This window comes from Esox lucius, chromosome 11 (assembly GCF_011004845.1).
Source record: "Esox lucius isolate fEsoLuc1 chromosome 11, fEsoLuc1.pri, whole genome shotgun sequence".
In the NCBI taxonomy this organism is placed as follows: Eukaryota; Metazoa; Chordata; class Actinopteri; order Esociformes; family Esocidae; genus Esox; species Esox lucius.
Window position 1 is genome coordinate 37,174,195 of NC_047579.1, and position 26,874 is coordinate 37,201,068.

At 41.2% G+C, this 26,874-nt stretch overlaps 3 protein-coding genes across 4 annotated transcripts; all 3 read left to right on the forward strand.

The window, feature by feature from the left end:
• Positions 1-33: 33 nt before the first annotated feature.
• Positions 34-2,871, forward strand: LOC105023378 (protein PET100 homolog, mitochondrial). The gene is made up of 4 exons (XM_010892524.4): positions 34-296; positions 687-773; positions 884-916; positions 2,228-2,871. Exons 1-4 carry the CDS (start codon positions 270-272, stop codon positions 2,333-2,335), a joined length of 255 nt encoding a protein of 84 aa, XP_010890826.1. The 5' UTR covers positions 34-269; the 3' UTR covers positions 2,336-2,871.
• A 76-nt stretch (positions 2,872-2,947) lies between these two features.
• LOC109616239 (protein FAM102B-like) lies at positions 2,948-7,186 on the forward strand. 2 transcript variants are annotated; one of them, XM_034294979.1, is made up of 8 exons: positions 2,948-3,334; positions 4,065-4,185; positions 4,516-4,545; positions 4,723-4,839; positions 5,216-5,262; positions 5,492-5,583; positions 6,072-6,392; positions 6,479-7,186. In XM_034294979.1, exons 1-7 carry the CDS (start codon positions 3,150-3,152, stop codon positions 6,356-6,358), a joined length of 879 nt encoding a protein of 292 aa, XP_034150870.1. In that variant the 5' UTR covers positions 2,948-3,149; the 3' UTR covers positions 6,359-6,392; positions 6,479-7,186. The 2 variants fall into 2 exon arrangements, with proteins under 2 accessions (XP_034150870.1, XP_019906279.1); XM_020050720.2 differs by having other exon boundaries at positions 6,072-6,287; positions 6,809-7,186.
• Positions 7,187-7,452: 266 nt separating this feature from the next.
• stxbp2 (syntaxin binding protein 2) lies at positions 7,453-26,132 on the forward strand. The gene is made up of 18 exons (XM_010892523.4): positions 7,453-7,536; positions 8,294-8,343; positions 8,523-8,604; positions 9,038-9,114; positions 9,257-9,332; positions 9,528-9,631; positions 10,072-10,220; positions 10,523-10,607; positions 12,196-12,326; positions 12,521-12,628; positions 12,731-12,854; positions 12,977-13,057; positions 15,264-15,405; positions 18,233-18,339; positions 18,462-18,560; positions 21,302-21,387; positions 24,280-24,440; positions 24,604-26,132. The coding sequence occupies exons 1-18, from the start codon at positions 7,500-7,502 to the stop codon at positions 24,675-24,677; spliced, it is 1,773 nt and encodes a 590-aa protein (XP_010890825.1). The 5' UTR covers positions 7,453-7,499; the 3' UTR covers positions 24,678-26,132.
• Positions 26,133-26,874: the final 742 nt, after the last annotated feature.

Below are 26,874 nucleotides of genomic sequence, written 5' to 3' on the forward strand. Positions count from 1 at the left end.
CAAAGCATGACCAATGCATGTCCTTTGAAAAGCTTGAAGTGCATTGAACATTGAAAACCTGGCGATGTCTCGTATCTCATCGAGTTCTATTTTATTTAGCTAATAATAATCTTAAACGTTTCAGCTATGTAAAAACAAAATAATTTCTCTTCAAATTGTATGTGCGACTCTATTCACGGATTGGATATAGTAAAAAGACGTTCCCGGAAAACCAGGAAGTACGGAGTGAAGGTTGACGTGAGGTCTGGTGCAGCAAGATCGAGTCTAACATGGGGGTGAAGATTGAGGTGTTTCGGGTTAGTAAATGTTTGTACAGTCGTCGTGTGATAAGTAACATACACGTGGGTACACTTTATCGGTTGTAAAGATCATAGCTTTAATACAAGAAACATAATAGTTAAAGCGACACACTGTTTTGCTCTTAGTGTTATAGCTGTAAAGCTACAAAGCTAACGGTAGCTTGCTAGCTATGCAGCTAACTGCTCATGTAACCCAGTCCTCGTCTACACTTTTATTTTTTGGTCAGCGGACAGTAGTAATTGACAACGACTTGCCACACCTAAAACGGATACATTATTAAGGCATCCAATGTATTAAGAGATGACTTGAATCACTCGATTCAAACGTTAGCCTCATCTGTATTTTGTTTTTTGTAATTCAGATGCCTGTATTTTTTTGATTATCAGATGATGGTTTATCTATCCTTCCCTGTCACCATGTTCTGGATCTCAAACCAAGCCGAGTACTTTGAGGAATATATTGTTAAGAGAAAGGTTAGTCTTCTCTAGCAAGCTTTATTAATTGTTTGATTTGATTTACACATTGTGATATTCTGTAATTTTTAAGTTTCCTCTTTCATGGTGACCTCACTGATGACCTTCAGCGAGAGATTTTCCCACCTGATGAGAAGATCCATGTAAGTGTGTAAATAATGTGTTGTCATGCAGCAGTTATTGTTTTCTTAGTTTTTTTGAAATAGTAACTTATGGCAATTTACATCTGCCATCTAGTGTTGAAACTGTTGGCAAGTAAAGAGAATACATTTTAGTCTCTGTAACTTGTGCATTGCCATTACAAAAAGCAAGACCCAGTCTATAATATACATTGGACAAAACCATCATAATTTTGTCTAATGTCGCCACCCTTATTGTTATGCTTCCATTGCGGCATGGTGCACTGACAACAACCTGGCCCTAAATGCACTTCTACCAATGCACAGTTGAGAGCATTCTGACTAATTGCGCCACAGTGTGGTTGGTGGATGCCGTCCTACTATCAGGCAGTACAGGTCTCTTCGTTCCCTCACCAGTAGGCTCAGGAACAGTTTCTTTCCATCTACTATAACCCTGCTGAACTCTGTGACCCAAAACTAACCATACCCACTGCATAGTACTGCCTCTCAGGGACCTTGCTGCAGTACTCTCTTTGTACTACTGGACTCTGACATAGCTTTGCAAAGTCTGATAAGGATGCTTTCAGTTGTTACTTGTACATGTCTACCCTAGGAACCTCATTGCTGAAATCCCTGCATTTCAGTTGCACATGCTAACGTGCACCTTCTGTTAGCCTTCACTGCACATTTAGAATTGCCATTTGTGCTTGCATTTTGCCTTCATTGCACATTTATACATCCCACCTATAACATACATTGTTCTTAACTGTTTCTTTTCTGCCCTTCTGGTTAGATGCGAACTGCATTTTGTTGACTGTACTTACTGTACAATGACAAAGTTTAATCTAATCTAATTGCAGGGCTCTATAGAGCACTGACTTGGCTCACATGTGCTTGTAAATATTTTGCTGTCCAAACTGACATTTGTAGTGCGCAAGTTTGCCCTATAAGAAAAGGGAAGATTTTAACTTTAAATGCTCTTCTGACGCCTATATTTTTCTCAGTTTTCCTGAGTTTGTCTATTTTTCTCCTGGTTTAAAGACAAAGGCCAAAGTAGTGGCCTGGACATAACTAGAGTTGCTGGAAAAAAAGATCTCTGCTTCCAAATAGCCAATGTTTGCAGACTAAAATGACTGATGGTGTTTTGATCGTTTGATATGTTTCATACTGAGTAGTTGAAAATAGGCCAACTCCCTGAGTTGGTGGAATTTGAATGACTGGGGATGTTGTTTATTGTTAACGTCCCTGTCCTTAAGAACATATATACATAAAGTATAAATAGCTGTTTCGATTGGTTAACAGTGGTAGAGAATGATTGAACAATCTTTGTTACAGAGGAAAGAGCTAGAAGACTTCAAAGAGAGAATGCGAGAACGCAGGGAACGGCGGCTACAGAAACACATGGCCCTGGAGGCGGCCAGTGTGGAAAATGCAGAGAGATAATTTGAGGGGCATGACTACACCAAAGCCCAATCAACAGCCTGCTTTCATACCCTTTGGTCCACAGGACCAGTGTCACTCACATGCACCCTTTACCCATTGTACTGCACTACTTTTGACTAGACGTCCTGATCGAAAGTAGGCATATATATAAAAAAATAAGGGTCTAGGGTGCCATCTTGGACACAACCATGAAATTGGAAGAGGATGGATTTCGTGGAGTACGTAGACTGTTGGGCCTACAGTGTAGGCTATCCACTCTTAGGGAAGGTTTGCTGAGCAGAGTCTCATTATAAAGCTTGGTAGGAAATGCTCTTTCACTGCAATCAAACTAGAATTTCACTATTAATTATCTGCCTGCTCTGCAATGGTGTCAATGTGAATCGTTGATGTATGCAAGTGTTTCAAAACAGATGAGCAAACTGAGGATATGTCATATGGCTTTGAATATTATTTATTTTTGTATGATTTACATTGTCTTTTGAACATGGATGTATCAGCATAGTCCTTCAATAAAGTTTAAATTGGTCTTTCCTGAATGCCCTCTGTTTTATTTTGTGAGGGTGTGTCTATAAACTCAATGATGTCATAAAGCCACTGTTATGTGATGTGTCCATGCTGGTTCTCATTGCGATGCAGAGAAAGACCTTTCGATTGGGAAAGTGCAATCTGTTTTAAAGTAACACGGAAGCAGAATCCCATCTTCTGCCGAAATACATTTTAATATTGTGCCGTCTGTTGGACGCGACCCTGAAAGTAATTGCCAAACTGATTTCATAGGGTCAGCTTGTGTCAGGGCCTGTTGAAACGGGACACCATGGAGGCTGGCCGGCGCTTAGCTGCTCGCTTGCAAACCGGCATGGTGCCTGGGAAGCACTTGTGGACACACAGCTTCTCAGTCACACTGCTTTTAGATGAGCTGGCCAATGTGCCTCGTGTCACAGGGTTGATTTTCTGCAAGGTTCGCTTGCTTGACGGTTCTTTCGCTGAGGAGTCTGGAAGGTGAGCTGGTGACACCTGTTTTACTCTTTGTTTGAATTTTTGTCTGTATGTAAAAATGTCAGAAGTAGCCTTATTTCATAGAAAAAAATGTCTACGTCTGTAATTTCAGTCATTGCTTTCTTTTCTATTTAACAATTAATATTTATCTTTCTTCCATCTGACTGCAGTAGGCCTGTTGTCCAGAACTTAGGATGACTGATAAAAACCAAAAATTATTAAAAACAAAATTATCACTGGAAGGTACAATAGAAATATGGCACAACTAACTGGAGAGAAACTATTAGTGGACTAAAATCATTCCTCACGTCCTACACTCTTGTAAATATCAGAGGGAAATGGGACTGCATTAGAGGTAAACACCCCAAGATTTTAAGTGAGAGTTGATTTACAGACCATTACAAAAACATTTTACCAAGTTGTGTGTGATCCATGTCGATGTGTACATATGGCAACCTAAAGTCCTGATAAAGACAGTAAAACCTGAAAAATGTATCCCTACTACAAAAAAGAGATTTCAGTTTAGGGAAAAACGTACAATGTGTGATAATGTCAGAATTGTGGTTTCTTTTAATTTTTGGCATTATTGGTTAGGAATTAGGACTAGGTAAAGTTTAGACAAAACTTAAATTTACCGTGATTAGGGCCAGGGAATAAAGAACATTGATTTCTGGGTTAGGCCTCACAAGGATAGAAAAGACAAATGTATATCTTTGATTTGTGTGACCCACAGACTGGAGGTCCTTCACAACTCTGTGAAATGGGGAAAGATATTAAAATTTCAGTGCAGAACTGCCGTCAATAGCTCATCTGGAGTCCTGGATGACTGTATTTGTCGACTGTCGGTCCGTAAGGTAAGCTCGTTTAAGGATTGGGGTAAGCTCCAGTGAAATTAGATACAACATTGAATTCACTGATGATTATGAAATTACATTGAGTTTAGTTTGACTTTCAACATTCTGCAAGTTAGGTAGTTGGTATTGAGTTGGAATTAAGATTATTTCAACAGTTGACATTTTTCACTTGAATTGAAATTGTAAATTGTACTATAAATTAATTCAATAAAATCTCTCGTCCAGACGAAAACAGAATATGTTTAATGAGCCACGTGCTGTTCTAGTTCTGAATTGTATGCAATAGTGCAGAGGGAAAATCTATATAACTGTCTTTGTCTTTTTCTACAGGATACAAAGGGAGGAATATCCTACAAGAAGGTAGGATTCAGAGTAGTCTTGTTCCATGGATCAATCCAAACATACAGCAAAGGCTTTTTTAGTCAGATTTTTTGGATTGGCCTATCTATACAGGCTTCAGAGTGGTTTTTCCCGCACAGCTGAGTGTCACTTGCATACCGTAACACCCAGTTCCTCAATCTATATGTTTGTATTTAGGTGGGATACGTAGATATCAACCTGTCTGAGTATGCAGGCTCTGGATGTGTGACTCGACACTGCCTTCTGGAGGGATATCTGAAGAAAGACAACAAGCTGGACAACTCCCTTCTCAAGGTCAGCGGCTGTTTTGCTTGTCCCTAATTGGACTCTATGCTTTTACAGTGCAGTACTTTAACCTGACACTTATAATCCTATATCATTGCACGAAAAACAAACAAACAGGAAAAGCAGACAGTCCTCAGACAAATCAGAAACACTTAAGTTGACAGAAATTACTAAAGCTGGGCTTTAGTTTTAGTGTGTGAAGAAAGGCTACATTTACACAGGAAACCCAATTCAGATAATTCTTTCAATAATCAGTTTTTGGATTGAATCAGATAAACACCGAGATCAGATGTGGGCGCTCTTAGGGAAATGGAAGTTTGCAGTTTAACAATAGACTGAGAGAAAAACATCTTGTAACGAAACACATCCTGTTTCAACAATACAGGTGACACTACGGATGCAGCTTCTTCAAGGAGATCCGTGTTTCAGAGTGTGAGAATCCTGATCAACTTTTGACTGTTTAGGGTTCATTACTATTTACTGTCACGGTCATTATTATACATAAAGATCCTCCCATTGAACAATCTCTTTATTTATACTAATCACTCCCATTTGGATTGCAACATGTGTACTAGTAATATTCTGGGTATGTGTGAATATACTTAGCGAATAAAGATTCTGATTATAGTTTTTGTCACTGTCCTGTGTGTACTTTTGTCAGCCCAACCCAGCCATCCTCCCTCCATAGAGGACTTTGTTCACCTGAGAATGTTGAGCTGCCTGGAGAAAGTCTGTCCAATGACCCTGAGCCTAGTATGTACAAGCCTGTTAGCCCACTGAGCTAAAGTGTCAGCTACTAGCTCGGGGAGCTAACATTAGGATCAGATCTTAGTGGTTTGCCAAAAGACCTCCGTTAAGATGTTCAATTCCCATTGGGGCCATTCATAAGTGAAAAAGAGTGAATGTGATGCTGTAAATCACTGGATAATCCCACAGCCTTTACTAATCAGATACACACTCTTATTTCATTGTTTTGTTTGTCATTCTATCATACAATCCCAAACTGTAACCATCCAAGATCATTTGGCATTTGATCGCAGCGTCTTGATTTCAATAAATACTCTTCACATTTCATCTGTGTGACTTGATCGTTATTGTTTTAATATGTTTTTTGAAGCAAGCATTTTGCTACCCACCTCATCATTTCCCCCTAACCCTGTGAATGGGACCAATATCCTTGGGTTTCTTCTTTTTTTTTTTTTTTTGCTTCGGGCTAAACAGCAACTGTGTATTTCCTACAGGTTCACCAGAGGGCGCCTTGAGAAGGCATCTGGCGATGACGGATGGGCTGCGGCCCGGTGCTGTACCCAGTCAGCTCCCAGAGGCCCAGGAGAGGGCCCAGGTTGCCGGTCAGTTGACCCGGATCAGCCACACTCGGGTGGATGCGCGGGATGTTGTTGAAAGCCTCTGCCTGGAGAACTTGGGCTCAGAAATGGAAATGTCCTCATCCATGGAAGGTAGCCTACTGCTGCAAGACCGTTTTCAAGGACACAGATTAAGCCTAGCCTGTCTAGTCTCAGAAGCATGATACGGAGTACCTACAGAAAGGCTACACCGCGGAGGTTTTCACATTTTAATTTATTTATTAGTAATGGAAATAATAATCCGTAGTAAAAAATGAAATGAAACGCACAACCTTTGCTTTCAGACTACCAAGGAACATTCAAATAGCTAAGGTCAGTGTTATGGAAAGATACAGATCAGGAGAAGGGTATATTTCAAAGGCCTTCAATCTCCCTTGGAGCATGATTAAGACGTTATTAAGAAGTGGAAGGTGTGTAGCACAAATATCTTTAAAAGTGTGGATTATGGTGTAGATATTACAATATATGCAACTCTGAAGCTCCAACACATGCAAATGTGAAACGTTCAAAGGGGTGTAGACATTCTATAGGCTGTATACCACTCAGTAGAAAAAATAATGCTTAGTATTTCCAGTATCATTGTGTCCTTAACATTGATGTTGCATCAATTACAGAACCTGGACTTGCACTCTTTGTTGGTCAGGATGGCACAACCACACTTGGTGTAACTCACATGCAGAACAGGTAGCCTGATCTGAAATGTCCTGTGTTGTTGTCTAGGCTTGTCAAGCAAGTCCCAAGTCTGCTGATATATACTGCTGAGTTGTGTGTTAGTAACTGACCTACTGCTCTGTCAGCAAATCTCTCTCTTATACAGTTAATCTCTTGTCTTGTCCAGTAAAGCTTAAATGCCTTTGTCACGTTGGTTCTGATGTAATATGATTCTGAATATTAGGAATTCTATTGATACCCTGTTCCAATGTGTCTCAACAGGGACTCCATTACTGGAAGTTTAGACAATGTCATCATAATGAAATAAAGACATTTCAACCCTCCAGACCACAATAAAGTTTTTTTTCTCTCTCCAAATGCTGGTTTTACAGAGAGCCCATTTTATTTTAAATGCTCTTCTCAACAATGTAATCATAATGTTCATAACATATTCTGAGCTCAGCTGATTGTTCGAAAGACCAGAAATAAAATCTGACTTGGCTTCTGGCAATTACGTTTAAATGCCTACTATTAGGGTTAAACATTAGATACAGTTAAAGTTTTCTTCGAAAACAAAGCGGACGTTACGTAACTGTTATGCTCATTTTGCCAGTCTGTTAACATAAAAAAAATCCACAACACGGAAGTGTCAAGATGGCTCCCAGCGGACTGAAAGCGGTAGTCGGAGAGAGTAAGTGAATAAAAGTTACATTTTACGACTGTCAGGTATCTATTGTTCCACAATTTAAATAGTCACGGTTTGATGATACCCAGCTTTTATCATGTCTCGAAATTTAAGAACAGAAAACATTCATACAAACTGCCTGGATAGTTAGCGTTACGAAGCCTACGTTGCTAACTCTGATAAAGTCAGCTTCCTGAAATAGAATATAATAATGTGACTTGATAGTGTATGCCTCATCAGAAGTTCCCATATTTCAACTATAACGTGAGTCTTTGCTGACCTCATTCAAGTAGCAATGATGGGAGTGATATGCCGAGTTGGGTGTAGCTATTTAACTTTGAGATGGCTTGTGATTAACCATGCATGTGACGGAAGGTAATGTAAACTGCCCGTGCAGCTACGTTCATGTTGTTTATCCTTTTACTACTTAATACATTACTGTTTGACACTAATTAGCTCCATCAGAAAAAAAACACACGATCAAGTGGGTAAACTTAGTGTTTTTTTGTCAAAGACAAAACCCAGGAAATGAGTATTCCAGTCCCACGACCACTGTTCGTTTCCTTCTTTTACTGGATCAACCAGCACTCCGCCCCCTACCCAAAGCAGACCTTTTGTTTATGGCATCATTGACTTGGTTCTTTATTGACCCACCTGGTAAAAACAAACCACTCCTTATTCCGAACTCCGTTTAAAAAAATGACAGTTAGTTGTTCAAGCCATTTATGTCGCTCTAATATTTTCTTCCGTCTTTCCTCTTAAGAAATCCTGAATGGAGTTATCAAAAGTGTGAAGAAGGATGGAGAATGGAAGGTATTAGTGTATATTTTGATTAACTCTCACATGCGGAACATTATTGACAATTTGACCGAGCAATAGTCAAGATCTAAGACAAAAGACATTGTCTTCCTCTGTCTCATTGTCAGTCATGGGAACCTAGAAATCAGTATAAATGTATTGTTACTTGAGAACGTCCATTTGTTTTTTTCCAGGTGCTCATTGTGGACCACATTAGCATGCGGATCCTGTCCTCGTGCTGTAAGATGTCCGACATCATGGCGGAGGGGGTGACTAGTAAGTGTTGGGATGGAATGGCCATTGGGCTCTCAACTGGTGGGTTTGATAGAAACATCCAGTCTGAAATTTAGACTAATGCCGCTTAGAAAGGATAATGAATACGCTTAAGTTCGGTCTGCCGCTCTACCGGTATTACTTTTTCAAAAAAATACCTTGTCTGAAGTGGGCATAACGTCCATCACTAGGCAACCATAACTGTCAATAAAAGAACTTTGAGCTGCCCTTCTGGGTGCCGGGGTGAACATTCTAGTTCGGAGCAGAATTCTATCGACTGAAAGGGTTAATGCTTTTCGATTTTCTGAAAGGTTTGCCACCATTGACGCGTAACACTGTAGCAGTGTTTGCTGTATGAAAAGGGTGAGACGGCCAGTTTCAATTTCGGCCGTGGCATTCTGCAGTCAAATTTAGTGTTGTACTTTTCCTCCCACAGTTGTGGAGGACATCAACAAGCGCAGGGAGCCCATCTCCAGTCTGGAGGCCATTTATCTGATCTCTCCTTCAGAAAAAGTGCGTATGCCTTCTTCCTGTTGGTCCCTCTGTCATGATGTTCGCTGCCAGATCCTGTACCTCTGTTAACTCATTAGCTTTATCAGATTTCTGTAGCTTTCAAATTTTCTGAGTAAAAGCTGAATGTATTTGTCTGTTTCAGTCTGTTCATGCTCTCATCAATGACTTCAAAGAGACAGCTTTCACCTACAAAGCGGCTCACATTTTCTTCACAGACAGTAAGACTGTTTGTTTAAAATGATTATTAAACTAACGTAATGACAAACCCTGTCTTCTGATACAGACGGTCTGTTTTTGTTCTTTTATTTATAATATGTCCTAACAAGATAATTCTTTGGAAAGAAATTCTAACTGTCAATATAATTTGTCTAAAAAAAATAGTAATAGAAAATCTAATTGGGCCTATGCTCCAGATTGCCCAGATAATCTGTTTGCTGAGATCGGGAGGTCCAGAGTTGCCCGTGTCATCAAGACTCTGAAGGAGATCAACGTGGCTTTCCTTCCCTATGAGTCCCAGGTGAGGCACACCTGTGTACCTTGTCTCCCTTCTCTAAACCTCAATCAGCTCTGGCGGGCGGTCAACCGCTGATCCAGTGAAACTCACCTCCTGTGGTTTGCTCCCATTGAAATGTGCATTATCGGGTAGCTCTTTGGAGTCCTTACAGAAGACCATATGAATTTCACATGTGGATGCATGTAAATAATGCGGTGCACGTGTGAATAGCATTTGATCTTGTTTTCAAAATGCCAGTGTCAACATGTGATGCCTCGAAATGGAAACCAGTGTTCCCACACATTAAAACATCTAAGCACATGTGAAATGTTCCCAGAACTGGAAACTCATTCGCATAACAGTATAATTTCACATGTGAAATTAATGTTTTTTCCTTTCGGGGTGTCCAGTGAAAATGTCCGGTAATCATGGTCTCTAACCCCCCCCCCCCGACCCTGCCTTAGGTCTTTTCATTGGACGATCCCAGCTCCATGCACTCGTTCTACAGTCCTGTTGCCGAGGGCGACAAAAGCAAGATGATAGAGACTCTGGCGGAGCAGATCGCCACCCTGTGTGACACCCTGAAGGAGTACCCTGCCATCCGCTACCACAGGTACTGTTAACTCACCCCCAATGTTCACCACGATGTTGGGCATTCATCTCTGTAAACAGACACTCAGTGTGGCTCTTCTGAGAAGTGAGAAAGGAGGGCAACACTTCAGATGGAAAGCGAGCTGATGCTGCTCCAGGCTTTTGTTTCGAAGGCACAGGTCTGTTGTCTGGCCTTACACAACTTGCATTCAATGGTAACCTCGCTGTTACCATTGAATTGTGTTGTTTGGTTACTTCAGTGTCTGCTAGTTCAGTTCTCTCTCTTGTGACCCCCCTCCCCCCTGTTTCACCCCACCTATGTAGGGCTTCTGAGGAGACGGCCAGACTGGCTGAAGAGGTGTATCAGCGTCTGATTGCTCACAAAGCAGACAACCCCAGTATGGGTGAGGTGAGGAGACTACCCTACTCTTCAGGACTGATAGCGCTGTGTGCCTGTTGACACTACCAGAGGTTTTCCAATAGTATCGAAGAATTGTTGCAAAGGTTTTTTTATTTTTTTTTTAAACCCCCTTAACCCGGGAGAAATGACTTTGGTTCTTACAAGGCTATTCTTTGAAATCGCGTAAATGCCGACCTCGTGTTACGAAAGGTGTGTCAAATGATATGCCACTATCTGATTGTGAAAAGCATGTCCCAGTGGGGTACCTTAGACCTAGTTACTAAGGGTGACTGAGCGGGAGGAAGAAAAATGCCGTTAGCCTTCTGGTGACTCTGTGGAGCCACAGTTATTTAATGTTTTATCTACTCTATTGTGTACACCAATGAGGGACTGGTGATGTTGCTGGCTAAACATTCCATCCCACAATACATTATATTATTTTCCTGCCTCAGCTCGTCCAATGGGACGCGCCAAACTGTTTCATTATGTAAAATGAGACTTCTTGTCTCCTGAAAACGCTCTGCCTCGTGGGGTTAAAAGGCCCATTTGCTCTGCTGAAAATGACAATTTCCTCCTTAAACCCATTGAAAACACTGAAACATGCAGTGCATTGAATGACTTCTAAAACTATAAAAGGCTTCTTTTTCATGAATGTACTCGGCTGTTGATAATGACTAGTGAAGTGTCACATCTGTGGGTGTTTCTTGTGCCTCAGCTGTTTTCTGCTTTCTCGCTTGATTTTCCTGTTGATTGTCTTTCACACTGTGCTTCTCCATCTTGCTACATTTTCTCTCCTTTTTTCTCTTTCCTAGCTCACATTTCCTTGATTCCGTGTTGGACATCTGAAGGCATGTATTCATTTGATATCCTTTTCCTGTCTACCCTTGTCTTCTGTGATCTCTCTGTCTCAGTACTGGCTCTGCTTATTTTAGACAAGGAAATATCCACAGTGTGGTTGATGTACGACAACGCCAGTGTAATACAACACTACGCAAATAGAATGCAAATACATTTTAGTAGCTTGGCAGGCAGTCATATCTCGAGCCACTTAAGGAAGCAGTTAGGGTTATCTGCCTTGCTCAAGGGAGGAATTATACATTTTTCACCATGGCAACATAGGGATGTAAACTAGCCTCTTCAATTACTGGTCAGATGCTCTAACCACTAGGTGGTCTGCTGTTTTTCATGGTACAGATATTTTATTGTTATTGACCACCCAGGCACTGACTGGCTCACAGTCATATAGATGGATATCTGTAGAGAGAATCGGCTTCAACACTAGATTGAGCCTTTATTGTAGCTCTTGAAATGTAGACTATAACATCATGCCGCAGGCTAATCAGTGAACACCTCAGTGCAGTTCACTGCCCTCTTTTGCTTGTTATTTCCACATCTTTCCACAAGGAAACGCCGGCGGCCGTTCAGGATCCAAACCATGAATGTGTGTCTCTGAACCAGGCCGCTTGTTGGTTAAACCTGTGAGCATTCCTGGTATTGCGTTGTGGCGAGATACCGTGATGTACTTAACTGGTCGTCTCAAAGTGACATTTGTGGGATGCTTTCCTGCCCGAATGTTGAGTGTCTGGTGTGTTTCCAGGGTCCCGACAAGAACCGGTCCCAGTTGTTGATTGTGGACCGTGGCTTTGACCCAATCTCCCCCATTCTGCACGAGCTGACCTTCCAGGCTATGGTGTATGACCTTCTGGACATCAAACAGGACATCTACAGGTCTGCTGTGTCTGATTCCCCAATTGCCCCCTACTTGCTATTGGGTACACTACATTTGACCAGGGACCATGAGGACATTATCATTGTTGCAAATGTTTCTGTACTTACTATACTGCCATTGTCTACATATATACATACTATGAGCAGAGGGAATCTGTCATATTGTGACTGACAGCTGCTGTTGTTTTTTGTAGGTATCAGTCAACTGGAATCGGGGACTCCAGGGAGAAGGAGGTTCTCCTGGACGAAGATGATGAGCTGTGGATCGAGCTGAGACACATGCACATAGCTGATGTCACCAAGTTAGACACATTTTGTGACGATTCAATACTTATTTTACAAATAGAGCTAAGGTTCATGTGAAATGTTTTTTTTCTTGAATAAAAAACGGACTGATGTTTTAGGAAAGTGACGGAGCTGCTCCGTGTTTTCTGTGAGAGTAAGCGGATGAGCACTGATAAGGCCAACATAAAAGACCTGTCCCAGATGCTCAAGAAGATGCCACAATATCAGAAGGAGCTCAGTTTGGTACGTCTTACACGACATTCCTACCTCTCAGAAAACTTAGGATCTAACATGTTTCTATTTTAAATCACATTTTTTAAAGTGCAACGTTATTAAATGAGCCATGTGTTTATTTTGATCTGCAGTACTCCACCCACCTGCACCTAGCCGAGGCCTGTATGAAGAGATACAAAGCGTCTGTGGACAAACTGTGTGAAGTGGAGCAGGTCAGTGCTGCCACAGAACAAGGATGTGTCCCAAACTGAACCCTGTTCTCTGCATAGTGCACTAATTTAGACTTGTGCCCATTAGTTGTCAAGCTCCCTCTCTTGTGAAACCAAATGACTTGACTTATACGGGTCCCTGGGGCGACGTTGCTGTGCTGTTTAAGCAGGTCGGTTGGATATTGTCCCCCTGTGAGTAAGTCACCAGGATAATGATGTGCTATTATGCAATATCAAAGAACAATGCTCTCTGGTTCCTGGACCGTCCTGTTAATCCTTCGCTGGGGCACTGACCTCCCCACGTCGTCCTTTTCAAATGTACCCTTTTTCATAGAATTACATAAACAAGTAATGTTACAGAAGCTGCGATTGTCATTATCCTGAGGAAGGGAGAATGTGCTTATCTTGCTCTCTGTAAGCCAATAATCACAAGCTCTGTTTGGCTGCAATACATTTTCAGGATGCCTGTATGCATTCATATCTTGATTGCATAGTTCAGTTGTGCTTGCTTGTGTTAGTCTCATCAACCTCAAATGAAAGTGCAGTCTACATTTTTGGATTAATATATCAAGTGGGAATGTGTGTCTGCGTGTCTCTGTCTACAGTCAAAAACATGAGTGGTCCCTGAACACAGAGCCCTGCTTGAGCTTTAGGTGCTAGGGCCTTTTGATGGAAAATACATTTTGGCGTTTGTCTCTGCATAGCTTGCCGATGTCTGGTCCAGGTTTGTTCAAATTCAAAGCTAGCATGTTGTCATGGAATTACAGTGCTGGAGCTAAGTAATGTTTTCCTTTCATGTTCACATGGGAAGTTGTATGTCATGAGGCCTGCAAGTGTAAGGTCCACTGGGCAGGTAGGTGACCTCTTATTCCTGACCAAGCTTTGGGGATGTCCACGATTAGGTGAAACTGCAGATAGAAGACTCAATATCAAGTAAATGAGCAGGTCCTGAAAAGGACTTGTCTGATCAGTGTAGCTGACAGTTTTTTCTGGATTGGAGGTTGACCTAATTTAACTTAATGGAACATTGCATTCTGGGATTCCCTATCGCTCTTTACCTGGAGATTGGCATGGCTTGTGCGCGGTGTTCGGTGCCTCATTGTACGCTGTCTGATGTGAAAGGGATGGCCGTGCACCGGAATCTCTCCTCTGTGGTGGCATGTTATTATAACCCCCTCCCATCCTAGTTCCCAGAATAGCTCCCAGAAATTCTCCCTCTCCACAACATTGTCTCACTTGGCTCTTAATAGTTCCGTGGTTTTGATCTCTTTCCTAAGGCTTTAGCTCTAAAACATTTGAGTCACCCATAGCAGAGCCGTCAGGGATGTAGTGTTGGATCTGTGATCTCGAGTGTCAGTGCCCATGGAACGGTGATCAGGGAGCGTGAACTTCTAACAGATCAGGAGTCTTCAGTCTGAAAGCTTTGCTCTTTATGCTAATCCTTTAGGGACCGTTTGGATCTTTGCTCACTTCAACAGCTTGTGGACGGGCACACTGTCACCCATGTCACATAACTGGGTTCAGTGAGTTTTTGTGCATTGCTCCTCGAAGCAGATGTGTGGCATAATCCTGTTCACATTTGTCATTTAGCAGACGCTGTTATCCAGAGCGACTTACAGTAGTTAGCGCAACTGTTTTTACATATTTCTGTAGCTGCCCTTCGGGGAACATACTCAACAAACCTGGAACTGTGACCAGCATGCATCAGCTCAAATATATGTTAGGTTGGTAATGTTGGTGTAAACTATTTATCTCCCAGCAATGTCTAAAACTATTACAAATGCCCTAGGGAAAACTCCTTTTTTTTTCATGGACAGAGAGCATACTGCCTCCAGTGCATGTGGTTTGTGGTATAGACTTTCTTGTTGAGTATGTTAAGTATTGTTGGTGTATTGATGTGCTACATGCTTTTAAGTTCACTTTATGTAACTTATCTGTTTTTTCTTTTCTCTATCTTATGCCACGGTATAAATAATGTACTTTTTGTTAGGAGCGAGTGGTCCAGAAATTGACAGTTTCTGCTCAATTCTTCAGATGTAGCATTACTTCACACCAAGGGAATTCCAGTTTAGTAGATTGTTAATGGTTGTTCCTCATGTGGTCCTAATTTTTTCCTACTTGATTTGTTTTCCTGGATCTGACAATAAGGACTACAGTAGATGGGGGAACTTGATATGAACTTGAGTGTTGTTGATATATTGTCTCCCAGGACCTTGCCATGGGCAGTAATGCTATGGGTGAACCTCTGAAGGATGCCATGAAGAGCATCGTCCCTGTACTTCTTAACACTGACATCCAGCCCTACGACAAGATTCGCATCATACTGCTCTACATCTTCCACAAAAAGAACGGTATGTTTTTGCATAGCCAGAATGCAGCTGCTTGTCAGTAGCCATGACTACCCTGCTTCTACTGTGATAATGAGCAGTTGGCAGGCTTTAGTATGAGAACTCAAATCTACTTTAACATTTCTGTTATTTTGCAAGTGCTCTTGTACAGAGAGACTAAACAGTTGTACATTTGGTTTTATACCGCTCCCGGGTTATAGGGATTGAACCCATAACCCTGGCATTGCAATTGCCATGCGCTATCAACAGACCCTCTACTTTGTAGTTAGTATAGTAATTGATCACGTTACGTCACACTATTGTTTTGAATGTTCCCTTTGAGCCAGATGTCCAACAGATTTCTCCTCAATGCTACCTAAGTGGGGGCTGATGAAGATTTGGTCTGAAATGCATTATGAAGGCTTGAAAACCCAATAAATCCACTTAAGGAAGCAAATGATTAGCTTCACCTTTTATCGTCTTTTTGATTTCATCAAATTATAGTTGCAGGATAATGTTTTCTACCAAATATTTGCGGTTATTAACATTGTTGTTGTGTTTCCAAGCAGGGGCATAGGTGCTGGGTGGGCCTGGGGCTTGGCCTACCCAGACTGAGACAGTTCTGACATTACATTATATATTATGTTTCCACCCAAATTTCTGCAGACGCACCCAGTAACACATTTCTGCCTACGCCTCTGTTTCCAAGCCCCTTTAGTGTCATTTGGTTTTACCTGTAATTAGCCACTGTTAAGTCATTAGCCCCAGTCAGTGTCCGGTCATCAATATGGCTGCAGCTGCTATAGAATATTAGTGACCATGGCAACAAGGTGATTGAGGGGCAGTGCATAAATTGGTGCTGAAGTTATGTACCTAGTACTAACTGGTGATTCTCTCTGTACAAGCACAGTGATATATTTAGAGTTTACTAGCTAAATATTTTGAAATACAGTCATGGCCAAAAGTGTTGGCACCCCTGAAATTATTCCAGGAAATCAATTTTTTCTCACAGAAAAGTATTGCATTAACACATGTTTTGCTATACTCCAATATACCCTTTGTGTATATTGGAACAAAACAAAAAAAAATTGGGAAAAAAAGCTAATTGGACATAATTGCACACAAAACACCCAAAATGGGCTGGACAAAATTCTTGGCACCCTTTCAAAATTGTGGATTAATAAGATTGTTTCAAGCATGTGATGCTCCTTTAAACTCACCTGGGGCAAGTAACAGGTGTGGGCAATGTAAAAATCACACCTGAAAGCAGATAAAAAGGAGAGATGTTGACTTAGTCTGTGCATTGTGTGTCTGTGTGTACCACACTAAGCATGGACAACAGAAAGAGAAGAGAACTGTCTGAGGACTTGAGAACAAAAATTGTGGAAAAACATCAACAATCTCAAGGTTACAAGTCCATCTCCAGAGATCTAGATGTTCCTTTGTCCACAGTGCGCAGCATTATCAAGACGTTTGCAACCCTTGGCACTGTAGCTAATCTCCCTGTACGTGGACGGAAGAGAAAAATTAAGGAAAGGTTGCAACGCAGGATAGTCCGGATGGTGGATAAGCAGCCCCAAACAAGTTCCAAAGAAATTCAAGCTGTCCTGCAGGCTCAGGGTGCATCAGTGTCAGCACGAACTATCCGTCGACATTTGAATGAAATTAAATGCTATGGCAGAAGACCCAGGAGGACCCCACTGCTGAGACAGAGACAAAAAAAAGCAAGACTACAGTTTGCCAAAATGTACTTGAGTAAGCCAAAATCCGTCTGGGAAAACATCTTGTGGACAGATGAGACCAAGATAGAGCTTTTTGGTTAAGCACATCATTCTACTGTTTACCCAAAACTGAATGAGGCCTACAAAGAAAGGAACACAGTACCTACAGTGAAATATGGTTCACTGTAGGTTCAAAGATGTTTTGGGGTTGTTTTGCTGCCTCTGGCACTGGGTGCCTTGACTGTGTGCAAGGCATCATGAGATCTGAGGATTGCCAAAGGATTTTGTCGCAATGTAGGGCCCAGTGTCAAAAAGCTGGGTTTGCGTCCGAGATCATGGGTCTTCCAGCAGGACAATGACCCCAAACATACTTCAAAAAGCACACAGAAATGGATGGCAACAAAGCGCTGGAGAGTTCTGAAGTGTCCAGCAATGAGTCCAGATCTAAATCCCATTGAACACCTGTGGAGAGATCTTAAAATTGCTGTTGGGAAAAGGCGCCCTTCCAATATGAGAGACCTGGAGCAGTTTGCATAGGAAGAGTGGTCCAAAAGTCCGGATGGGAGGTGTAAGAAGCTTATTGATGGTTATAGGAAGCGATTGATTTCAGTTATTTTTTCCAAAGGGTGTGCAACCAAATATTAAGTTAAGGGTCCCAATAATATCTTCCAGCCAATTTTTGGAGTTTTGTGTGCAATTATGTCCAATTTGCTTTTTTTGCCTTTTTTTTTTTGTTCCAATACACACGAGGGGAATAAATGTGTATAGCAAAACATGTGTTAATGCAATACTTATCTGTGAGAAATAGTTGATTTTCTGGAATAATTTCAGGGGTGCCAACACTTTTGGCCACTGTAGTTTTGGGGTTATTTTATTGAGAGTGCTTATAGGGAGGGTAGACGTGTGCTGAAGGAGCAGTAGATGGTTGAAATCCATGCAGGGAAGTCAGACTGCTGGACCACCCTAGGCCATGTTCTACCTGTTTGTTTAGTTTAGGTAGTTGACTGACTCCTGCGTTCTGGTACACCCCTCTGGCTAGCTAGTGAGCCTGTTTTGATTATGCTAAACAGGTGGTGAGTCATCACTCAGTCTTTGTCTGTGTTAACGGGATGTTCTCCGTACACTCGCAGGCATTGGAGAGGAGAACCTGACCAAGCTCATCCAGCATGCTAACGTGCAGGCAGACAGCAACATTATCACCAACCTGCAGCACCTGGGCTGCCAAATAATCGCTGGGGTTAGTTTGTCTGCCTCACACCGTGTAATTTGGGGAAATGTTTCTCACCTGTGGGCTGAACAAAATGCCTTAATTTACAGCAAATCACTGTTCTGACTTTGAAAGGGCCTGTTGTGTTTCAGGGTCCTAATTCTGGGAAAACACTGCCTGAGAAGAAGGTGCGCACAGACACCTCTTATGAACTCTCCCGGTGGACACCCACCATGAAAGATGTGATGGAGGTATGGTGTGGTTGTAGGAGCTGTTTTGTGTGTTGTATAACCTAGTTGTTTTGGGCTGTCACACTTCCAGGGCACTAGGTGGCAGTCACGTTTATGTCATGCGGTGGGTTTGTGTGATAAATAGGTGTAGAAAGTTTAGTTGTTCTTGGTTATGGGAGCTTATGGTTTCTTACCGCTATCACCACGATAATCTACAGCTACCACTACAGGATTACTTTCACTCTGAACCATCACTCAGCACCATGGTAACAACATCAGTCATTTGTCAAACATTGATGTTACAATAAATTAAAAAAATCAAACTAGATCACGGCTTGAATTACACACATTGATTTAATGCACGTAATGAGACAAGCATTACCATAACCAATTAACTAAGTGGCTAATGGACCTTTAAGCAATGATAGTCACTACAGTGGTATTTAGAGAGATGGAGGTACGAACCTCTTGGTTTTTCTGTGTTCATTCATGTCACCTACAGTGGGGAGAACAAGTATTTGATACACTGCCGATTTTGCTGGTTTTCCTACTTTCAAAGCATGTAGAGGTCTGTAATCATAGGTACACTTCAACTGTGAGAGACGGCATCTAAAACAAAAATGCAGAAAATCACATCGTATGATTTTTAAATAATTAATTAGCATTTTATTGCATGACATAAGTATTTGATCACCTACCAACCAGTAAGAATTCCGGCTCTCACAGACCTATTAGTTTTTCTTTAAGAAGCCCTTCTGTTCTCCACTCATTAACTGTATTAAATGCACCTGTTTGAACTCGTTTCCTGTATAAAAGAAACCTGTCCACACACTCAATCAAACAGACTCCAACCTCTCCACAATGGCCAAGACCAGAGTGCTGTGTAAGGACATCAGGGATAAAATTGTAGACCTGCACAAGGCTGGGATGGGCTACAGGACAATAGGCAAGCAGCCTGAGAAGGCAACAACTGTTGGCGCAATTATTCGAAAATGGAAGAATCTCCCTCGGTCTGGGGCTCCATGCAAGATCTCACCTCGTGGGGCATCAAAGATCATGAGGAAGGTGAGGGATCAGCCCAGAACTACATGGCAGGACCTGGTCAATGACCTGAAGAGAGCTGGGACCACAGTCTCAAAGAAAACCATTAGTAACACACTACGCCGTCATGAATTAAAATCCTGCAGCGCACGCAAGGTCAAACCGGCGCATGTCCAGGCCCATCTGAAGTTTGCCAATGACCATCTGGATGATCCAGAGCAGGAATGGGAGAAGGTCATGTGGTCTGATGAGACAAAAATAGAGCTTTTTGGCCTAAACTCCACTCGCTTGGTTTAGATTCGGTCACTCACAGTTAAAGTACCTATGATAAAAATTGCTTCTGTAAGTGGGAAAACCTGCAAAATCGGCAGTGTATCAAATACTGTATGTGATTGCTGGGAGTGACAGAGGTACACCACTGTTCAAAGGTTTTCGGTTACTCAATGGAAATATTTTTTCCCATTAAAATAACATCAAATTGATCAGAAATACAATGTAGGCATTGTTCATATTGTGTATGAGTATTGTAGCTGGAATCGGCTAATTTATAATTACATATCTACATAGGCGTACAGAGGCCCATTATCAGCAACCATCAGTCCTGTATTCCAATGGCATGTTTGCTAATCCATAAAGCTGATTGATCTTTATAAAACCCCTTTGTAATTATGTTAAAACAGCTGAACACTGTTGTGCCAATTAAAGAAGCAATTAAACTGTCCTTTTGTAGACTAGGTGAGTATCTGAAGCATCAGCAATTGTGGGTTCGATCACAGGCTCAAAATGGCCATAATGCTGGCCTTGCAAAGAAAAAGCCATATATCAAACTGGCCAATTAAAAGAAAAGCTTAAGATGGGCAAAAGAACACAGACTGGACAGAGGAAGTTTCGACAGACAAATCTAAATTTGAGGTGTTCAGATCACAAAGAGGAACATTCGTGATACGCAGACCAAATTAAAAGAATCTGGAGGAGTGCTAGACGCCATCGGGCAAGCATGGTGGAGCCAATGTGATGGTCTGGGGGTACTTCGGTGGTGGTGAAGTGGGATATTGGTACAGGGTAAAAGGGATATTGAAGAAGGAAGGCTATCACTCCATTTTGCAACACCATGCCAATCCCTGTGGACAGTGCTTAGAGACTTCCAACTACAACAGGACAATGACCCAGAGTGCAGCGCCAAAGTGTTGGGAAGAAGCAGTCTGCTTGTATTTCGGTCTATAATGGATTGGCCAACACCAGATCTCAACCCTATTGAGCTATTGTGGGAGCAGCCTGACTGTAAATTAGGTAAGAAGTGCCCATTAGGCCAATCCAACATGTGGGAGATGGTTCAGGAAGCATGGGGTGAAATCTCTTCAGATTACCTCAACAATTTGACTACTGGAATGCCAAAGGTCTGCAAAGCTGTCATTTCTGCAAATGGAGGATTCTTTGATGAAATCAAAGATTGAAGGAGACAACTATTATTTCAATTAAAAAGTCATTATTTCTGACCTTATTAATGGCTATATTTGCTATTCACTTTGTGATACTTCCTATTCAAACTAATTTAATGTCCTTGTTTTCCATGAAAACATACATTTCTAAGTGACCCCAAACTTCTAAACGGTATAGTATGTAATGGTAGTTGTTGTGACTGAGGTATGTAATGGTAGTTGTAGGAGTGATGGAGGTATGTGAAGTTGTCTCTGACCTACCCAACCTCTCCATTTTCCCAGAATGCCATAGAAGACAAGCTGGACAGGAAGCAGTGGCCGTTCATTGCTGACCCTGCCCCCATCAACACCACTCAGACAACAGTCAGGTGTGCATCAGATTTTTCACCAGGAAGGGGGTGGGACCACCGCATTCATGGGGCCAGATGGAGAACAAGGGTCACATGCAACAACACCTTAATCTCAGTTTTCCGCTTTAAAATAGAGCTTTGTCTCCTGCGAGCGTGGGTACGACGTTAATGTTGATCCAGGCTGCCATCAGAAAGCCTGGGAATAATCCCCATACCTGTCATTACTGTATTCATTAATCTGCCATCATCTGAATGGACCCTAATCTGTCTTTTAAAACCAGTGGACACAATGAAGTGCACATTTCCAAAATGTCCACCTGCGTCCTAGATAGTGTCCTCTTCTTGTCCCCAGTAAAGGACTGTTTTGAGGGCGGGGTTCAAATCAGAGTAGTAAAATGCAGATGTGAGTGTTCCATTAATATGACGACAGCTGTGGATGTCAGATGTGTTATAGCTGTGTTCCAAGTGGCACCTTATTTCCTTATAGTGAACTAGTGCACTCTCACCCATTTGGTTAAGGGTATAAGGCGCCTTTTGGAACTAGTTCTGGTGATGTAGCTTTGAATGTGTCGTCCGGTGTTTGTTCCATTACTATATTAATAAGGTTTCTGGAGTTAATCTGCTAATGGTTTTTGTCATTTTAGTACATTATGGTATTCTGGCATTTATCTCTCGCTGTTAGAAAGTTTTTTTGAGATTCAAAACATCCGAAGTACATAATCGATACAGCTGAAATGTACGTCATCTGGTCAAAACATTCTTTACCTCATTAATTTGGTTGTACCATTAGTCATCCAAAATGCAATCCTTCACAACCCTAAAATATATATTTTTAAATGCCTTATGAAACTTAATTTATACAATTTCAGTGATAAAATACCATGTTTTATTGAATAATGTGAATTTTTCTTAAGCAGCCACTTTGCCTAGCCATATTGGGAATATTGCCACAATTTATATTGTCTAATGAACATAATATGAAACATGTTGATTTAAGATCCCTTTTTGGGGATAATTGTGTGTATGCTATAAATCACAACCTGCCTACTTATATTTCAGACATGTTTTTGATGTAGGAATAAAGTTGCAATCTCCAGAATATGAGAATGCCAAGTTTGAGAAAGCAAATTGGTAAAAACGCAGCCAGACACACCACAGTCCACACAGATCTTGTGACAATACACTTTTAGAGCTTACCAAGCACTCTCGGTGAATTGTGATTTAATAAGAGTTTATTTCACTTATTTATATAGACATGCAAAGTCTATATTCTCAGTTAATGTCAAGCCCAGATGTCTAAACGACTAACATGTACAGGTGCTGGTCATAAAATTTTAATATCATCAAAAAGCTGATTTATTTCAGTGATTCCATTCAAAAAGTGAAACTTCTATGTTCATTCATTACACACAGACTGATATATTTCAAATGTTTATTTCATTTAATTGTGATGATTATAACTGACAACTAATCAAAATCCCAAATTCATTATCTCTGAAAATTAGAATATTACTTTTTAGAAATGTTGGCCAACTGAAAAGTATGAACATGTACAGCACTCAGTACTTAGCACCTGAATTACTGCAGCAATGCGGCGTGGCATGGAGTCGATCAGTCTGTGGCACTGCTCCGGTGTTATGAGAGCCCAGGTTGCTCTGATAGTGGCCTTCAGCTCTTCTGTATTGTTGGGTCTGGCGTATCGCATCTTCCTCTTCACAATACCTCATAGATTTTCTATACAGTTAAGGTCAGGCGAGTTTGCTGGCCAATTATGAACAGGGATACTATGGTCCTTAAACCAGGTACTGGTAGCTTTGGCACTGTGTAGGTGTCAAGTCCTGTTGGAAAATGAAATCTGCATCTCCATAAAGTTGGTCAGCAGCAGGAAGCAAGAAGTGCTCTAAAACTTCCTGGTAGACGGCTGCCTTGACCTTGGACCTCAGAAAACACAGTGGACCAACACCAGCAGATGACATGGCACACCAAACCATCACTGACTGTGGAAACTTTACACTGGACTTCAAGCAACATGGATTCTGTGCCTCTCCTCTCTTCCTCCATACTCTGGGACCTTGATTTCCAAAGGAAATGCAAAATTTACTTTCATCAGAGAACATAACTCCACAGCAGTCCAGTCCTTTTTGTCTTTAGCCCAGGCGAGACGCTTCTGACGCTGAGTCTTGTTCAAGAGTGGCTCGACACAAGGAATGCGACAGCTGAAACCATGTCTTGCATATGTCTGAGTGTGGTGGTTCTTGAATCACTGACTCCAGCTGCAGTCCACTCTTTGTGAATCTCCCAATCACTATTTCACAATCCTCTCCAGGGTGCGGTTATCCCTATTGCTTGTACACTTTTTTTCTACCACATCTTTTTCTTCCCTTCGCCTCTCTATTAATGTGCTTGGACACAGAGCTCTGTGAACAGCCAGCCTCTTTAGCAATGACCTTTTGTGTCTTGCCCTCCTTGTGCAAGGTGTCAATGGTCGTCTTTTGGACAGCTGTCAAGTCAGCAGTCTTCCCCATCTTTGTGTAGCCTACAGAACTAGACTGAGAGACCATTTAAAGGCCTTTGCAGGTGTTTTGGGTTAATTAGCTGAGTGTGGCACCAGGTGTCTTCAATATTGAACCTTTTCACAATATTCAAATTTTCTGAGATTTGAATTTGGGGTTTTCATTAGTTGTCAGTTATAATCATAAAAATTAAAAGAAACACTTGAAATATATCAGTGTGTGGAATTAATGTATAAATTATACAAGTTTCACTTTTTGAATGGAATTACTGAAATAAATAAACTTTTTGATGATATTAAAATTTTATGACCAGCACCTGTAGATGATGTATACACAACGGCCAACTTGTAGAGTGGACACGCGACAGCTAACGTGCACGTCTTGTCTAACACTGCAGCAGTGCACGTTTTGGACACTGGCACAAGAACAAGCCTCCTACGGAGTATCGCACCGGACCTCGCCTCATTATCTTCGTCATTGGAGGCATGACCCACTCAGAGATGCGCTCCGCCTATGAGGTCACTCGAGCCACCGATGGAAAATGGGAGGTCCTGATTGGTAAGCAACACAAAATACCCTAATGGTGTACATTTCCTTTTATTTACCCAGGCATGTTTTCTATAAGTACTTCAGTTTTGTTTTTACTATACTGAAATGTTAATGTTTTAGTACTATAGAATTTATTTTACTAAACCAGAATGTTGGTGTTTCCTGTTAATAGGTTCCTCCCACATTGTCACACCCACCAGCTTCCTGAGTGACCTGAAGAAGCTGGATCAGGTTTTAACTCCTTAATGTTTGGTTAAAAAAAAACTCTACTCTGGTCTGACTGGTAGGGTGCTGGTCTGCGTCTGCTGGGATAATGGCTCTGAACACACACACCTGGGTTCAAATTGTTTGTTTTGTTTTAAATGTGTTTTGATTGTGCCTGCTGGAAGTGCATGATGGGTGTTGTTTGCAAACATGTTTGAATACTCTGATTCTATGGGCTCAGGCAAGCTACATTATGCGCAGTTAAGTATTTTAAATAAAGCAGGTGTTTGAGTCCAGGTTCTTTTGAGATGATTGGGTACTGATTCTTTGTTGTAGTGTTTAAGATGACTGTAAAACAATAACATTTTTAGATATTATAACTCAAGAACAGTAGCTTGTGATTCTCAATCTTTTTAGAATGTATCTCATTTTTAATTATGCTTAATTAAACAAATTATGTATATACGTATAATGTAATGCTGCAATTATACTTGCTCAGAATATTTAATTTAAACAGTCTATATTATGGAAATGTTTTGAAACTGTGTATGTGCCTTCTACTGTAATTGAGTTTCAAACATGTGAATTGTAATTCTTTTCCTTAACATTCACCTTTCACTTTTTTCTATGGCATAAGTGGTGATCTCTGCTCTCAGGTTGTTTATACCTGTCCAGAACTTCATGCCTACAATTCCTCACGTAGTAAATTACCTCAGTTGTTTCAGTCAGAAGATCAGAAAAAGTTCAAGCTTTCTTCCCAATGGCAAGTGTTCGCCTGAAGGAATCTGGAATCTACTGCCTTAACATGACCAACAGCCAACACCAAAGAGGCTGTGTCCATAGACATGGTTAGAGGACTTTAACTGGGAGAAACATGCATGGACAATGCCATTGAAGGCATTCACCTTTTTCTTGTGTAGTCAAGTTGGTGAGAGTTTGAACTTAATTGGCAGACCTTTACTGAAAGGCCTAGTGGGAGTCATGTCCACCCGTGGGATCGCTAGGGATCAGACCGTCTAGTTGACTCCATAATGCAAACATTTTTATAATGAGACTAGTCTTCTATCTCTGTGGCTGCAACTCCGCAGTCTAAGATGGCTTCCTCCCCTTTTGCCCTGTCTTTCCTCTGCAACTAAATGATAAGTACAACGCAGGTCAAAGCAGTTTATCCGGCAACACATTTCCTGTTGGAAAACTGTTTTCGTCAGCTCTTTTCCTCTATGGTTAGTGCAGATTAAGGAAGATCTGAAGAGAAGTGGTAACTATATCGATTGTGGAGATGTAGTCTGTGTTGGGAGCCTTATTTCCACTGTGTGCCTTCCATGCGGTGTTACATTACACTCTGAATGTCTTTCAATATTTTAGGATGTCTCCCCCTGAAATCATGCACTTTTATGATCAACAATTATATATTTTATAAAGAAAGGGATGAGGTATGTCTGGGACTTTGCCTTTGTATTTTGGTCAAAATTATTAATAAAATGTTCGCATACTTGGTGTTCTTTGTCCTTTTTGCCTTTACTTTTATTATTGAAATGTCTGTTCTAGCTGCCAGGAGAATGGCTGGTGTTTACCTGGAGAAGTAAACGTAGGTGGATTGTGTACTTTTTCACCCCACAGTCTCTTTTTGAAATGTTGGGTTAGGCTGCAATGGTTTCAATTGGGATTCCTTTTGATTAATACCAAATACACATCTGGTTTATTAGTTTGCTGTGTTTTTAGGGTCATTGGCCCTCATTTATCAAAAGTGCGTATACCAAATTTCCAGCGTACACCCAAAACCACAGTGACTTTGAGATTTATCAATATGGACGTTGGTGTACGGCACTCTCAAATCCTACGCCAGCTCAGGAGGTGGTGTACGCACGTTTTGAGTTAGTGCGGAAATGCGCAGGAAAAAAAAATCCTAACGCACTGACAAACTAAAAGATATGATATATTATGACCCACTGTAAAAAAAACAACAACATAATTACAAACTTCAGTGTTTATTTTTGTACAACATGGACTTCAAGGTTTCATTTGTGTGACTTTACCAAAGCATTTGATTTATATGTATTCCTTCAGATGCGAGCCTGTGCGCTTTACATGATGTTTCAGGGTTAGGCCCGGCAGTTGCGCATGGACTGGGTTCAGTAATAAAAGGCTTTAAATTACCAAAATATAATTCAGACTGACAAAATAATAAAAATGACATTCTTCTTTTAAATAATAATAGAAATAATAATAATAATAACAA

Bases quoted from the DNA above. Each gene is read 5' to 3' on its own strand.
- LOC105023378 (XM_010892524.4), top strand. From the start codon at position 270: ATGGGGGTGAAGATTGAGGTGTTTCGG. The intron at 774-883 runs GTTAGTCTTCTC...GATGACCTTCAG, and splicing joins AATATATTGTTAAGAGAAAG to CGAGAGATTTTCCCACCTGA. The intron at 917-2,227 runs GTAAGTGTGTAA...TCTTTGTTACAG, and splicing joins CACCTGATGAGAAGATCCAT to AGGAAAGAGCTAGAAGACTT.
- LOC109616239 (XM_020050720.2), top strand. From the start codon at position 3,150: ATGGAGGCTGGCCGGCGCTTAGCTGCTCGCTTGCAAACCGGCATGGTG. The intron at 4,186-4,515 runs GTAAGCTCGTTT...CTTTTTCTACAG, and splicing joins GTCGACTGTCGGTCCGTAAG to GATACAAAGGGAGGAATATC. The intron at 5,584-6,071 runs GTATGTACAAGC...TATTTCCTACAG, and splicing joins GTCCAATGACCCTGAGCCTA to GTTCACCAGAGGGCGCCTTG.
- stxbp2 (XM_010892523.4), top strand. From the start codon at position 7,500: ATGGCTCCCAGCGGACTGAAAGCGGTAGTCGGAGAGA. The intron at 15,406-18,232 runs GTATGTTTTTGC...GTACACTCGCAG, and splicing joins CATCTTCCACAAAAAGAACG to GCATTGGAGAGGAGAACCTG. The intron at 18,340-18,461 runs GTTAGTTTGTCT...GTTGTGTTTCAG, and splicing joins GCTGCCAAATAATCGCTGGG to GGTCCTAATTCTGGGAAAAC.